Genomic DNA, 16,611 nt, shown 5'->3' on the forward strand with positions numbered 1-16,611 from the left:
AATGGAATAAAATGTAATACAGCCATTGAAAAAAATATTTTTGGCTTTCCACCTGTTCTATGTTGCCAGAGGTGAGATGACTTGAAAATGTTAATAAAATCCTGCAAGGAAAACTGTTTTTAGACTTAACCCCCCCCCCCCACCCCCGCCAGTGATCAGACTGAAAGGGTCATGTCATCAGAAAATATACACTAACAGTTACTTAGTGAATGATGTAATTTGACTAAGGCCCAAAGTTAGTTTCATATTCAAATCTCTGTCTTAAACAGGAGCATTGAATAGATGATAGAAGTGAGTTAGGAACTTAATAGTGGCTTCTTTAATAGTGAATAAGGAAATGTAAATGCAGGAAAGGAGTCTGGATTCATTTTTCTGATTTTTATACTCTTGTAATGATGTAACTTTTCCCCATATGATTCTTTGAGCATCCATAAATAAACTGCTGTAGCAGAAACTTGTTTCTTTCATTCACTTACCAGTTACTACTTTAGTATTTGACACTGAGATTTTTTGCCAAAACAGTTGTTCTGCATGCTAGTAGCCCCAGTAGCTGAAGTGAATTCACCTGTTTATGTTTACATAAACCCTCTTGGTTTCCAGTTGATTTGATTGATTATAGCTGGTAACATAATAATGGCCAGACTGGACACCAATAATTCTCAACCTTTCAAGGGTGTCACAAGGTGCAAGGCAATGTTAGCACTGTTAGGTATGCAAATATGATTCAGAAGATAAACTGAGAGATTTCAAATTGAAATCCATAATGTTAAAAGCATTCTGACCTGTTATAATCTTTGTAACTGAAAAAAAATCTTTATTCTTTTTCCATAGTCAAAAATGGGTGAAAACTAAGAGCTGGCATTTTCCAAGGGGTACCTTGAATCTAAGCATGTTGAAAACCACTGATGTTGACAGACCCCTCTTAAGCCAAACGGTACCATGTGTTGGAGGGAGGTAGCCTGTGTGTGACATTATAGATTAAATACTCCTAGGGGCTAGGGACAGACATCCAAAAAGCCTGAGCCTGAATTGATTCAATCTTTGCAGGTTAGTCTAAGCTGCAGAGATTGAACCAATTTGCAAGTGGACAGTCATTCACGTCTCATTCCAGAAATTCATGCACATGCCTGTAGTCGCTGAGGTCATAACCCTGGGGGTGCTAGAGTAGCCCTCCCTTCCCATCCACAGGGAAGCTGAGCTGAGGGGGGTGGGCATAGCCAGGCCCTGGCAGGCTTGGATATGACTGAAGAGGGATTAAAACCCCCATCGTGGCCTGCAGGGTCTGAGGGTGGGGAAAGAAGGAGTGTGGCCAGATGGGGGCATGGCCAGACCCCTGTGATGAGAGAGAAGGAAGAGTGGGAGAGCCCTGCCTGCCACAGTAGCTGCTTGACAGCCAGGAACAATCCAGGTACACAGCTTCATAGCCTAGTGGGGACTCTTACCCCTCCTCCTCCTCCCTCTCCCCCACCACTCTGGGACAGGGAGGGGGGCTCTATGCTGTGCTGCCTGGCCCCAAAGGGGGACTTTTCCCCTTTCAACCCTCCCCACTGCAGGGCAGCAAAGCAGGCTCTGTGCAGTGCTGAAGGGGGACCCTCCCCCCTTCTATTTTCCCCTCTTGCCCCTGCTCCTGCTGGGTGGGGAGGGGGGTCTGTTTGGTGCTACCCAGTTTGGCCCAGCCCAGCCAGGGTGTGGGGAGTGACTGTCACTGAGCTCCAGCTGCTGAGGAGGGCCCTGCCCCTGCAGCCTGGGCCAGCCCTGCTTAGCCCTGGCCAAGGCAACTGGACGCTAGGGCCGGGCCGGCCATGGGGGCACAGCCCTCCTCAGTGGCTGTAGCTCGGTGATAGTGAAGCTGAACCGTGCCAGTGAGAACAGCCTGGCCCTGCATGGGTGGCAGCTGGCTGGGCAGCAGGCTACCCGGGCTGGCCCAGAGGTGCCAGCAAACCTGCAGCCTGGCATCCATCCGCTGTGGGGGCTGGCTGCAGGTACATAAGCCCCCACTGTGCCTCCGAGCTGGTCTGGGTAGCCCACTGCCTGGCCAGCTGCCACTCGTGTGCACTGGCCAGGTTGTTTTCACCAACAGGGCTCAGGCTCTCTGTCACTGAGCTGCAGCTGCTGAGGAGGGTCCTGCCCTCATGACTGGGGCCAGCTCTGCTATGTGGCTCCCTTGGCCAGGGCTGAGTGAGATTGGCTTGGGCTGTGAGGGCAGAGCCTTCCTCAGTGGCTGCAGCTCAGTGACAGCTGCTCCTTGCACCCAGGCTGGGCTGGGCAACACTTTACAGTGCCCCCTTCCCTGCAGCAGTGGGGGTGGAAGAGGAGGAGGAGGGGGAGGGGGAAAAGTCTCCCTTTGGCGCTGGGCAGCATCACACAGAGCCCCCTCCTCACCTGTTGGTGGGGGAGGGAGGAGGGAAGGAGGAGGGGAAAGAGTCCCCCTCCAGCACCGCACAGAGTCCCCCTCTGCCCCATGGGTGACTGCTCTGCCTTGGCTGTGATTCCCCGGTGGGAGGGAGGGGGAATTAACTCTCTCTGTGCCCCTTAGCCTTAACAGAGCAATGCTGGAATGGCTGTGGTCCCTGCCGGTGGGATAGGGAAGGGATGGAGGGAATAAAACTCCTGGGCACCCTGACAGAGTCTGCTGCCACTCTCCATCCCTTTGCTGCTCCATCAGCAGGGGTGGGGTGCATGACCCCATTAAGGCAAAATGGATTAAACTGATTTAAGTAGTATCAGTTAAGTCTGATACTACTTAAATCAGTATCATCCATTTTGAATCTGGTTTATGTGCACTGAACTTATGTTCTGTTACAGGTTTAAACCAGTTTCTGATCATTTAAACCAGTTTATGTGTAATTTCTGTTCCTAGCCGAAGATATTTGCAAGTACAGCAGCATATGCTGTTATGCATCTTTGTAGACACAGGCAAATGCAGTAGTTCTCCTTCTGGGAAGAAGAGCTAGAAGGTAATATCAGTGCCTTACATTTGTTTCTTTCATTTACGTGTAGTGGAATCCTACAAAGAACAGGTCAAATTGTGGTCTTATTTTCACCCACAAAAGGTTTGGTGACTTCAGTGAAGTTGTATTCATATAAATGAGACCAGAATTTGGGAGGAAAATGCAGATTATTATATTTTGCTAAGGCAGCAGCCTGAAACTTTATTTGCATAATTAACAGCTACAAACATGCAACAGGCTGAAGCAGTCCTAGTAGCTTCACATAACACCCTTATGGCTCACAGACAATCAAGCATTGGATACTAGATTGTGACACAAGCAGCAACCCTCTGTTTCCTTTACAATGAACTGAGATTCAGACTTTCCTGAAGGGTTGTCTTTTATTTACTTTGATGTTAAAAACTGCTGACTTGCAACCAAGTAGTAATTATGTGTTTTGGAGGCACCCTCTCCACCCTTCTGTTTGAGATGTGAAAGCAGCAGCCCTCTGGCACTGGTGTGTGAGGAACATTTGTGGTTATTCTATATTGATTCGTGCTAACTATTGCTTGTAAGATCTATGTACCAAATATGACTCTTTAAATTCCTTCCCCTTTTGCCCAGTGCTGCTGTTTGCCTGGTAATTGCTGTTTTAACCCGTACAGTAGAAGTGTGGGCAATTACAGTGAGTTCTATCAAAAACTAGGATACATGTGGTTATTTTATCTGGTGATGGTCTAACTGGTTAACAATATAGATATATTCTATAGCTAATTTCTCAGTGTTTAGACTTCTTCATCTTGGTGCATATTCTAATAACAGATTTTCCTTTTTTCAGCCTTGGTAGCATAGGATTAAAAACTTAAATTGCGTCTACATCTCTTACCAAGATTTTAAACATATCGTTAATGGCTGCAGTTAAAATCTATTTAATTATTGTGCCTTAACTCTTTATAAATATGACTATTTCAAAACATAATTGATTGTGCAAGGCTAGAAAGTAACTATTGGCCAATGTTCTAATGACAGAGCGAAGAAGGACTTTAGAGAACGAGATTCTTCACACTTCCTTTTGGTGATTTGCTTATTGCTGAAGTTAAGACCTGAGCTCCTACTAAGGCTTGGAGAGCTTTCAATTGAGTTATAATTCAAGCTCACATAGCTCTTACAAGACACCTTGAACAGACTTTTGCCGATGAGTCTAAAGGAGCTGTCAGCAGTGGGGAGATTACTTCAGAACTGTGATTGTTGAATTGAACTTTACTTTTTGATGTTTTGCCTTTTGAATTAAATTGTTGGACAAGATTAATTGCACACAGTAAGAGCTTTAAATGAATAGCTGTGTAAAGCATTAAGTTTCTAAGTATGTCACATGGGAAAAAAGCTGGAAGGTTTAAATGAATAAATGTATTTAATGCATAAAATGTCTAGGCTAATTTTTTAATTCCTTTACTAACATCTTTTATTGAAAAAAACATACTTTATTCATCCATCTTAGTTATATTGCTGTGGTGGTGGTAATTTAATATTCCTGCTCCTTGCTAATCTTCTGGTTCAACAGAAGTAAACAATAGGTTTCATAAATTAAAAATACGCTCTTCAGAACATGCTTCTAAAGATAAAAAACAAGGCTGTAAACATTTATGACTGAAACAAACTAGATTGTTCAAATACTGCCATGATGTATCATGTATATCAATATGGCACTGATATCAGTTAGAATGCAAACAAGGTTTTAAATGATGTGCCCCTTCATTTCAGCTGGAGAATCCGCTTTATGCCATCTGCCTATCAGATGGTTAGGAACCAGGACTGCGTATTAATGCCACATGTTCGATTTTCCTCCCTCTTGTAATGGTTAGATTCATATTGCTAATAGCTGTGCGTGAGCACTGTCGATGAAATTTGTGTGACGATGGAGTGATGAGATATTTATAAAGCTGCCTGTCTCACTGAATAATCAGCAGGAAGAATGCCAGACATAAACAGCTTATCAATTTCAGAATATTAATGATAGCTACCATTGATTTTCATCTACCAAGTATTTTGACATGTTTCTTTATAGTTTTCAAGCAAATATTAGTAAATAAAAGGAAAAATCATATTGTTTATGCTATTGAATGTCCAGTACAGTTGTTGTCGCTTACTACATTTTAAATTGCCTGTAAGGGTGACCTTTGGTCATTTAAGTTTTGGAATCACAAATTACATAGTCATAATGGGAGGGTACTACTGTATATATTACATGTAATCTTTGCAAGACTAGGCCACCTAATGTCAAAGTGCAGTGGTACAGTGCACAGTTTATCCTTTTTTAAGTAATAATTTCAGAACATTTTTGAGTTAACAGAGTTTTTGAGTTTATGTTCAGCATTTCCTGGGTTGGTACAGACATTCAAAAACCCAAGATAAAACTGATATAACTTACATGGTCTACTGCAAGTGGCATAGTTTAGATTAGTGGTGAAAAGAACACACGTCTGCCCTTTGGGGTGAGGGGCAAATCTTAAAATGGATTCTGCCATTTTTAAATCTGTATATATATGCTAAACTTCTGTACTGTTGCTGGTAGAGACTGACTTTGTGTGCCAAATTTCTGTCCTGTTATAGGTATAGACTGGTTTTTAGTTACTTATGCCACTAAAATATAGTGTCTGTACCTAGCCTCCAAGCCTCTTTAGTTCCCTGTTATGACTATGAACAGAGGGCAGCTTAATCTAGAGGATGTGACACTACAATAATCATGGATTTTTCCCCACCTAAACTCTATAGGTGAGCCTTGTATGTCAAGTTTGCATAGGTTAAATGAATACTGCTTTGTAGCAATGTCACACTTTAAATTAGCAAGGTGTTCTCATCTCAGACATGTAATTGTGTACAAGACTGAATGAAAATTGGAATATAATTTCTGCCTTTAATTTTTTTTTGTATTTACTAAAAAAAAATGCTTTTTGTAGTATTTAGTAATATTTATCATAAGTAGAGCTGAACAGCATGGGGCTTCTAATCCATATCCGGGAGTCCTAGAGACCTGCACTGATATAGTTTGGGACTGCATGTTTTTATTCTCTGGATATGCTGTACTTGAACTTTCCTGGTAAGATTGTTCTTTGAAAGACACTAGCTTTACCTTGTAAGTAGTGTTTAGAAAAAAGGAAGTATGGAATATAACATTCTCCAATAACCACAGGATACAAACACGTTTCAGAGGTGCACCATCCCTTTTTCTGTGGTCTAATTTAGGAACTCTGACCAAATCTGTATAACATAACTTTATATCCTTCCTTTAAGATAAAAATACTGTTGGAAACCATCTGTGTTATTGTAAATACCTTTCCTTTCTGATCTGAGTGTGCAAGTTCTATAGTCATGGTAAATACTAAAATAAAATCCTTATGTTTATCCACCTTGTTCATTGATATTTGACTTTTGGATTATTTTCTTCCACCTAAGTAGCAATTTTGTAACTAAGATTGATGTGACTACACATAAAGCAATTGCTGTTTGGTTTGTAATTCCAATTAGATGTGTTAGATGCCTGTCCAGCAGGAGTTTATTGAGGGCCAGGTTGTAGCTTGTCTTAATGTAGCCTCAGAAGTTAAAAATGTAATTTGAGACCCTAGGCATATTGTGACATTTGGTCCCTGTGCTCCCATATCTGTGCTGAGCCCCTTCCCCCAGTTGGAGTGGCAGAACTTCCTTCTCCCATCCCAGACAAGTAGAAGCATTGGTATAGGGCATGTTCTGCCTCATTTCATATGGCCATCAGATATAACATGTATGAGTTCTTTCTACTTATCCAAAAGGCAGGAGTAGCAGCAGGGATCACTGGGAGGATCAGGGGCAGCAAGAGGTCCTTTGTGGCCTAGGATTTTATGTTGGCTTGGGCTTGCTCACTATCCTATACTCTTCTTAACCTGGCACACCAGTTCTATGCTAGGGTGGTGCTCTGAGAGTATCACAACATTGGTCCTGGGGCTAACATCCTTTGCTGATAAACCTCTTAGAGAAACAGTTCCAAGCTGGATGCAAACTCAGAAACGCATTAAACCAGTCAATAATGTGTTCATGTTTTTCTCTGTAGCTATAAGGGCTATCAACAAAAGAGAAAAAGAAAACTGAGATTTACAACTATGTGAGAGAACCTCAACAGAACCCTATAGTGTATATGCCTTAAACTATCACCATGTCTTGATAAGAGGGAATGAGACACCTATTTTGTCCATTGGATTTGGAGCATGGAGTAAAGGGGAAGCAATGACTCCTTTTTACCAAGCAACTAGGTGGAGTGTAGTGAGGGTTGGACAGAGTCATACTTCTATTTCTTACCCCCAGTATGGCACACAGCAGAACCCAGCTGGTGCAAGAGAACTTGTTGGTGGAAACTAGTGTTAAAATACTTCCTTCCTTAGAGCAAGAGGAGAATCAGAGAGAAACTGGCTCTCTAAGTTCAATTTTCTGTCCTGTATTCATCATGGAGTGGAACTGTACTGTCCCACACTCATGGCATTGAACAAAGGCTGATCTTGTCTTCAGTGATGAAAGCATAAGTGAGCAATTTTACTAATCATTCTTGACAGGGAGCTCATTATCCTCTTACAACTGAATGTTTTGCAAAGGAGGCTGAATGAAGAGATTTTGTCTGGAGTTTGAGAGTTTGCCATAGTAGTTATAGAACTTTGATTGTAGAAATAAAGCTTGAAGATTAATTATACTTTTTGCAGTATTTTGATAGCGGTATTGAGACCTGAGTTTAGATGTAGGTTTGGAGATGGCAAATGCTAAAGATCCACATCACTAACTTTTCTTCTAATAATGCTGTAGCTGTTCATTGATAGGCTCTTAGTTTATTTTACTAAATAAAGTCACTTGTGTAAGACCTCAGGGGAAAATGGCCCAATATGAATTCTACTCATTAGTCATAAATGTTATTCAGACTCTTTGGCTTTGATTTTTATCCTGTTCTCCAATGTTGCAAGGGTAATTTTGCATCCACAAATTTGTTGCCAGAACATTTATCTACATCTACCTTTGCACCTATTTAGGCATTTCAATACATAGCTTGCAGGTGCAGCAGTAATCACAATGGCATTGTAACTGCAGTAATGTGAGACCAATATTGAGAATTTAGGTATCTGTAACTGACTATTTACATATGCATTTTACCTTGAAACGTAAATATCCTCCTAAGCAAAGATGATGACTATTATTCAGTAATATCCTTTGCTAATGATGTAATAAATGATAAAGAAAAACAGTTTCAAGCCCTACTGTAATAAAGAGTCATATTATAATGTATATTAAATTTTATTAATATTTCTTTGTAGGTCTGACAGCAGCAGCTGCAGCAGCAGCAGCTGCCACCAATGCAGCCATAGCAGAAGCAATGAAAGTGAAAAAAATCAAATTAGAAGCTATGTCCAATTATCATGCCAGTAATAACCAGCATGGAGCAGAGTCTGAGAATGGTGATCTGAATTCAAGTGTTGGTGAGTTTCAAAAATAGACACTACATTCTTACATGCCAGTAGTACAACAGTATTTTCCTAAATTAATTATTCCTTTTGGATCATTAAACTTTTGATGAGGTGAAAGAAATTGCATGTTTTGTAGGTCTTTCAATTATTTGTAGGTTTATTTATATGGAGGGTTTCAGGAACACCCAGCATTGTTGTTACTATTTAAAAACCCATCATTTTCTTTGCAGGTTACTATTCCAGATGCCAGTTAGTATTTTCTATGAAAGAAAATGGTTTGATTACTTGGAGTTCATTTTTCAAAGTACAGGTGGGGGTGACAGATGATGGTGTCAGAGCAAAATTTAACAATGTCTCCTATTTGGTGTATTGGGTATTGACTTTAGGTAATTCAGAACAGAAGCTGGAAAGCAAAATATTTCACAGTTTCATGTGCCCTGTGACAAAAGGAAAACATACAGACACAATAAATAATTGCCAAGCTTTATGGTTACTATAATATTTAATTTTAATAAACACATTATTAAAATGTAGTTAACAGGTTTTCCTGTTTCTTCAACAGTCATTGGCAACTATTATTTACTAAAAAGTGGTTTCAGTATATTTTATGCATTTGCCTGGCTAGTTTGTTTCACTAAAACATACTTCAAAGTAGCCTAACATTTTGTTAATTAAATCTTTAATGATTTATGTGTCTTTTCACCAAAATATTTTGTTATATGATTTCATTTTATTGGCTGGATCCTTTTATCAGGTGAGATGCTACTAACTTAGCAACAGAAATTCAGTGGCTAGAAAGTATGCTTATGATACTATCTCACCTAAGGTCATAAGAAATAAGATAGCTCATGACAGTTCAAGAAAGTCCTAATCTTCTGACCCTTCCTCCCATTCCCCACATTCTACATACTTTTTTTTAGATTACTTTTAAGCATAAATAGTGGCTTGCTTTCCTTCACCAAAAATAAAACGTATGAATCCTGTTTCTATACATTGCAGTAGGTATTCATAGTTCCTATTAAAAGAGAGTTAATGTGGACTGCAATGAAAATGCAGTGTTTGCCCTCCACTCTGCCACCAAAATGCAGAAGATGTTATACTCTACTCATCCCTATCCAGGCAACTGTGATGGTTTTTTATAATCATGAAAAAGCTCTTACAAAAGCTTCTCATAGGATGGTAAAGAAAGAACCCCCGGACCAGTTTTACAGCCACATAGACACCAGCACAAAAAATACACAGAGCACTAAAGGGAAAATGGTCCCCTTGGCAGGAAGACAGGAATAGGTAAATATCAGGTGTTGTTGAAACATGAGGGGAGAGAAAAGGCAAAGTAGGGCAAATAGTGAGTTGCAGAGAGCAGGTGGCTCGCAGGCTTCTGAAAGAAGATGAAAAGTGCAGAAAAAAAGGAGATAGATAGAGAGACAGTTAGCATTGCCCCCTGAAAGGCAGGAATGGATGCTGGATACAGTGTAGATATGGGGTTAGCAATGTTTTTGGGCAGTGCCAAAAATACACACAACCTCAACTTGCAAGATATTGGCATACCAGGGTTGGGCAGCAGGGGAGCCACAAAGGGCCTGATCCTTGTTGGGGCAGTACAGCTCTGGTCCCTTCCCTGCCATCTGCCCTGAGGTGTGTGCACCAAGCAAAATGTCTTCGCATGCCATGCTCTGGCACCTGCACTGGGGGTTACCTACCCCTGGTATAGATCATGAATCAAGGACTCAGATGCATACATCATATGAAATAAAATATTTATGTATTGAGCGATGGGATTGTAAATCTATTGAACATTTTGGGAGTCAAAATCCATATGTGTACAACATTTTAGTTGTTGATAACTAACAACAAATAGACAAATGGGGCAAAGTATTTCTGTGTGATAGTTAAGAAGACTGTTTGGAGCTGGATAAACAGCTAATTGTCTTTCTACCTTAAAATGATCATTGTTGGAAATGTAATTTGGAGAATTTTAGTGTGATACATTTTGATGACTTTGGTGAAAAAAGTACAATCTAGTTGCAATGGATAGTAACATAGTACTTTTTCCAGCAAGATACTTGAACATTCACTCACTCTTAATACAGTACTCTCATTTATACCGTCTTCCTCTATATTGTACTTGTCAGGGCATCTTGGTTAAGGAGTTTATTTTCTTTTTTAGCATGTTTTACCTAGTATAGGGTGTGATATGCTCTTATGGAACTGTAGAAACAAGAACTCCTAGTAATACTAGTCAGGCACAGACAAAAAAGTCTCTAATTAGGATATGTAAGAATAAACTATAACGATTTAAAAAGTCTGTAGCATCTGTGATCCTTGCATTCAACTAAGAGATCATCAGATCAAAGCTATGCTACAGTGTATTTGAGAAGGTTTTGGCAGATACTATTAATAACATTGGGATGGAGATTTTAAAGACAAAAAGGGTTGGTAGGAGTCTGAATCAGACTGACTTCAATTAAAATTAAGTATCCAGTTGCCTTCTTTTTTTCTTGGAAAAATCATCACCATAGTGTGTATATCCACATAGCCAATGTTTTGTTTTCCTAGATATCTTGAAGAATGGTCATTGAGTATATTAATGATTTAAAATATAATCTGTTGAACATGAATGTTGAACATGATATTGGTAGGGAGTTTAGAAGGGATAAAAGAGAAGAAAAAGTTATTTGATTTCAGTTTATATTTGAAGTTACATGATGTACCAGGCCCAATAAAAGTAAGAACATTCAGGGTTAAAGATGAAGTAATGTAACTCTCACTCCATTTTATTGTGCCACTGCAGCATATTTAATGTGCACAATCATACCTTGTTCTCAGGCTCCTACAATACCTATGCAAAGTAAGGCAAATTAAGTATGGAATCTCAAATTGAATTGTCAGTTTTAGTTTTGAATCGTCCTGCATTTTTGCTTTTAATCAGACACTTAATGTGACTTATGGAAGTCATTTTTGTGGCTGAACATTATATAATTATGCACAGCACTACACAAATTTATTAACTTGGTCCATTGAATCAGTGGCCAAAAGGTTAGTGAGTAAAGGGAGTTAGAGGAAGCCAATGATACTAATAAGTAATTATTTTATATCCCTCAGTTTTACATGGTAACCTTGAGCTCACATCCTCCCATCAGAACTATCATTTTAGGAGGGGAAAAAAAGAAATCATGGAGGAATCAGAGTGAGGTATTAGCACACTGAGTAAAATATATGGCTGCAACGCCTTTCTCCCCCATCCACAATCAATTGGATTCTTTTAGTTTAATATTTACTTGCTAAGATGAGATGCTAGTCTGCATGGTGATAAACAGTCTGCTACTGGCATCTGAAGGTGACCTGTCAGTTCATATGGACAAATCTCCTGCTTACTGAAATGTACAAAATAAATCATTAAAGCAGGCAGGTGCTCATTCCCAGATTTAAATCACCATAGATTTATGATTTGAATTAATGCTTCATTTGGTCATAGAAATAGATGCTGAGACAAATGATATGCAGTGGTTGGGGCTTCCATACTGTAGCCATCCTAATATTGATTACTGAGATGTCTTTGCAATCTCTTGTTTATATCAAGTACTGTCTTGTGACAGGTTGGCTGATACGAGCTACATTGCAGATAAGAAGGAAAAATGTTCTGGGTTCTTTTTAGTGGCAACTCTCCACACAACATGCAGGGCCGATACATTATTATTTTGTGTTTAAAGAATGATCTACATAAACTAGCAATCAAAAGTCTGCTGGTCTAGGATCATGGTCTTTTAAATGCTGGATTAAAAGAAGAAAGCTCACAAGGTCAAATTTAAATTTGCTTCAAGCGATTCTGCTGTTTGTAGTATTAGCAACTTCCAATTATAGTATGATCAGTAATGCTCATTTTAATGCACATACCAGCTAATCGTACATCTGCATTTTTCATATAGTAGTATACAAATGGAGTATCTCAGTTATTTCTGAACTTTTAAAACTCTTACTTTACTTACTAGCCTACTTTATATATATAAAATAGCAACAGAAAGAAGTCTTTTAAGGTAAACACAGTTAACATAATTCTTGTAAGCTAGTCTTTGTCTTCAACTTATTAGGAAGTAGGACAAACTCCCTATATTTTCATTTCCCTTAATATTTTATATAACAAAGGCACTACCTGTACAGTTTAGAGAATACTCCTAGGATTTGTGAGGATCTTTGCCACTGACTAATATCTGACTCATAGAACTGGTAAACAGCTATCAACAATAGTAAATTACTTGCTTAGCAGGAAATGAGTTCATATCTATTCAAAATGTGATCTCAAAACAGATGTCCCAAGAAAATGTCATTGTTTAAACTACATTCATACAAAAAAAATTGCCATTATTTCTTTAAGGAAGTGAAGCAATCATAAAGATTGTGGAGTTCTCCGTTTCTAAACATGGTTAGGAAATACAAGATAGCATTTTACATTTAGCTAGTACAATAATCCATAAACAACTGCAACGTGTTGAAAATTAAGAGATGGTCTTGACATATTAAGTTTCCTTTTCATCCATGTTAGCTTACAGCATTTAAACCGTGAGGCATATATGAGGAAAGCCAAGATTTGGTGGCTAAAATTAATAGTTGCTTTGCTTAGATTATTGTTTTCTTTCCCCAAAAACAGTGATAAAGGCATTAAGATTAAATTATTTTTCTCCAGTGACCTCCCCCATAATAGTACAGTGCAAAATGTGGTCATTTCCTTTCTCTAAACACGTGTGTCTATTTTGAAGGAAAGAATTACTTTTATGGTTTCAGGAAAAAGTCTTGGAGACCTTGAGAAAGCAAATAAAAGGAAACAGAGAATGCAGGCCACTGAGCACAGCTCTGCAGTTGCACATCTGATTCTCTGCCTTGGCAATGTTAATGAACCTCAAATCCTCCCTATAATTAGATGAGGGAATTGCTTATATTTTCAAACAGATGATGCTGCTATAATGAAACGATTGACAGGGAACTTAAGAGTGTCTACAGTAGTCATTTGGTTTCTATTTTTTTTAAGTTTAAAAAGAAGATTGGCTGTAGACACAGGTCCTAGGAGAGGTAGTAATTTACATAGAATGCTATGACAGGTGTCTCTGTATAGTGAGGAAATAAAATGGAAGAGAGAGGAATGATGGGCAGGTACAGCAATTTTTTGGGGAGGGGGTGTCCTATGCTTATTCTGCTTGGGTTCTTTAAAAGGGGCCGAGACTCAAGAGATGGATCCGGATTGAGTGCACAGCTGTAACTGCTGATGAGCTAATTGCTCCTTATCTCTCAGCCCCATTCATCTTCATTTTTTACCAATTACTGAGAATTATCTGTGTTCTCAGTTGGATATGAGAGTTAATCCTTTTTGGTTAAGCTGGCAGTACTGTGAGCAGATTCCAAATCATAGGGTGAAAAAGCCAGAGCAAGCTTGTTCTAAAACTGTCTCCAGTTCAATGACAGTATTACTAGTTCATAAGAATTTGATATTGTTTAAAAGATTAAGCACTGAAAGTTTTTTCCCCCTCTTTTTATCCATTTTTATTTGTCCTGCTGTGTTTAATAGTAAGCTTAAAATACGTTTCCCAAGTGGGTAACAGTGTGAAGCACTTAAAAAAAATGTATGTTTGCAAAGTCAAAAATAAGATAAACGTAACTTCAGAAAGAAAATCTTATCAACAGTATTGTAATGCTTAATCAGTGTTATGTAAGAATCCTTCTCACATATAAAGTATTAAGGACAAAACTGTGCCTATAAATCACTTCAGTGTGTTAGGACACACAGTAAATGCTTAGCAGTCATATGTACCCACTTTTGAAAGTCTCTTTGAGACGTAGGTCTGTTTAGGTGTCAGCAAATCATATAGCCCTAAGGACAGATGTGATATGTTGAACACATCACATTTCAAGTGAAAAGGAATCCTTTCACAAAGTGCAGGAATGCACAGAGGAACCAGAAGCGGATCATTTGGTGGTCAGCAAGCAACTAGACTTTTCTTCTTTTCTTTTAGTTTTGGTCTTGAAAGGTGGTGATATGGAAAAATAAATGTCTGTTGAGTAATTTTATACATACTTGTGTTTGTGTATTTATTTCATGGACTGCAAGTTGTAATGGGCTTCCAAAGATTCGCAATCAAAATTTGCTGTGACAATTATTATCTTCCTCTACTAAGCAGCCGTGCTTAGGTCCTGTAAAAAATTAAGGAGTGAGCAACATTTTTGAAGACTAGCCCATTCTTGCCAATGAGAAAAAGAATAGGTTACTTATATTTATCATGTTTGCATTATTTTTGATTCCCTACAAAAAATGGACAGTTTAATTTTCATTTGAACATTTTTAATATGCACATTCTATTGTTGCAGCTATTTTTGTCATTTTTACTTTCCATAGTGCCTGTTGTAACATAATTTGAAAATGTTAAACTGTCTACTTGCTTTTGCTTCAATATTATTTACCACCAATGACCCGATAATTAAGTAAACATGATATTTTGAGAACACTAGATTAATAAATGTAAGTTGAATTATTTTATTAATTTGCTAAATCTTATTATAGTTTATACGCATAGCAAATCTGAGATAGGAAATATATTTAGAATAAAAAGACACTAAACAACATAATTATTAGTTTCATTCTACCAACAAAGATGAATTTACAGGACATGACAATGAAAATTCCTACAAAATATGCAAGTATCAAAATACACTTTTGAGACAAGTAAACAGGCTACACATAAATGTCTAAAGATTACAACTTAAATATAATAGCTGAAGAAATATATAATAACAGCATTCTTTCATGAAACGGGAAAATAGCATAATTTTTTTCTTCCATATTTAAAAACAGAATATCAAATAAATATACATACTTACTCATTACTAGGTGCTGGTATCAGAGGGATGCCAAATAAAAACACAACCATCAGACTCTAGCCTTAAAGGTAACTTTATCAAGTATAAAAACCAAAGGGTTTTCACTTAAGCAGCATAGCCACTCATACCTAAAGAAAGCCTATTGCTCATCTAACTAGAGACAGGGTTACTCAAAGCATGACTTGAAACCTGCCCTTTCTGCATGGAGACTTATACCTTGAATCTGGGCCCTGTTAAAAAGGTCTGTTCCCATCAATAGTGTCATGGTATCTAACTAGCCCTATGCCTTTTTCCTAGTCCAAGGCTGGCATTTGGGATTCAACTCTTGAAGCATCACATTTATGCCCTTAATATTTCTGTGACAAAGAAAACAGGGATGTAATTGTGGTTGGAATCTGAAATAACTACCTCTTTGTAGAGTGTGCAATAAATATAAGTTGAAGGAAAAAGAGAACCAGCAGTCCTACACATTATTTAAATGATAATTTGCCACCTTTCTGGTTTTGTTTATGATTTATGGTATTTTACTGTGTGATCCAGCAGTGATCAAATACATAGCTTCTCCCAATATCACGTTCTTCTTTGTAAAATCAAGCAAAAAAGCCCAGTTCTTAGTAGTGCCTAACAGAAGCAGTCAAATCCATGGACAACAAAAAAGGAGCAGGACAGTAAGTAAGGAGAACTTCTTTGCTCAAGAATAGCCTCAGGTCTATAGTTCAACTTTACCTGTGACTCTACTGTGCATAAGATAAGTGTTCTTATGGTTGGCCTTCAAATTTGTCAATTGTAGGCTAGCATAGCACCTGCCAAGCCAGTTTGTGTCTGATATAAATTCAGAATGGCTAGGGTCAGAAATTACATGATTCAGTATGCATAAACCAGTATAAGAGATCAGAGGGCATGTCTACATGTGCATTAATGTGGCATAATTGGCACTACTGAACAGTAGCGCCAGCACATGTTTTTTCCATGACACTAATGTGCAGTAGACTAATTCTACTGCGCTTTAGCATGGCTTTCACTGTGATTTGCTAATTAGTCTACTGAGCTTCTAGCATCTTCTATAGATGTGCCCAGAAACTGGTTCAAATCTGTAAGCAACAGAAGTTTGGTGTACATAAACTGCTTTCAAAATGACTAAAACTGGTTTAAGATAAACCTGAATGGATGTAATGTCAAACTTAACTAATTCAGCTTAAAATGGTTTATTGAACTTCTGTCCCAGATCCTTCTCCAGTTTCAAGTTAACTCAATATCCCTCAGCATGTCCCGATGCTTTGCATCTCCCTTGCAACTCCCCCCTTGCAGGGTGGGTGAGCTACCCTTGGCCCAAGCTGTCT

At 38.5% G+C, this 16,611-nt stretch overlaps 1 protein-coding gene across 1 annotated transcript in view; it reads left to right on the forward strand.

Moving 5' to 3' along the window:
* DACH1 (dachshund family transcription factor 1) overlaps window positions 1-16,611 on the forward strand; it is a 527,995-nt gene that overhangs the window by 261,827 nt on the left and 249,557 nt on the right. The window contains exon 3 of the mRNA XM_019529808.1: window positions 8,258-8,419. Coding sequence (XP_019385353.1) covers window positions 8,258-8,419 — 162 coding nt within the window. The remainder of the gene's footprint in view (window positions 1-8,257; window positions 8,420-16,611) is intronic.

Source organism: Crocodylus porosus, unplaced genomic scaffold, assembly GCF_001723895.1.
Source record: "Crocodylus porosus isolate Cpor-Errol unplaced genomic scaffold, CroPor_comp1, whole genome shotgun sequence".
Taxonomy (NCBI): Eukaryota; Metazoa; Chordata; order Crocodylia; family Crocodylidae; genus Crocodylus; species Crocodylus porosus.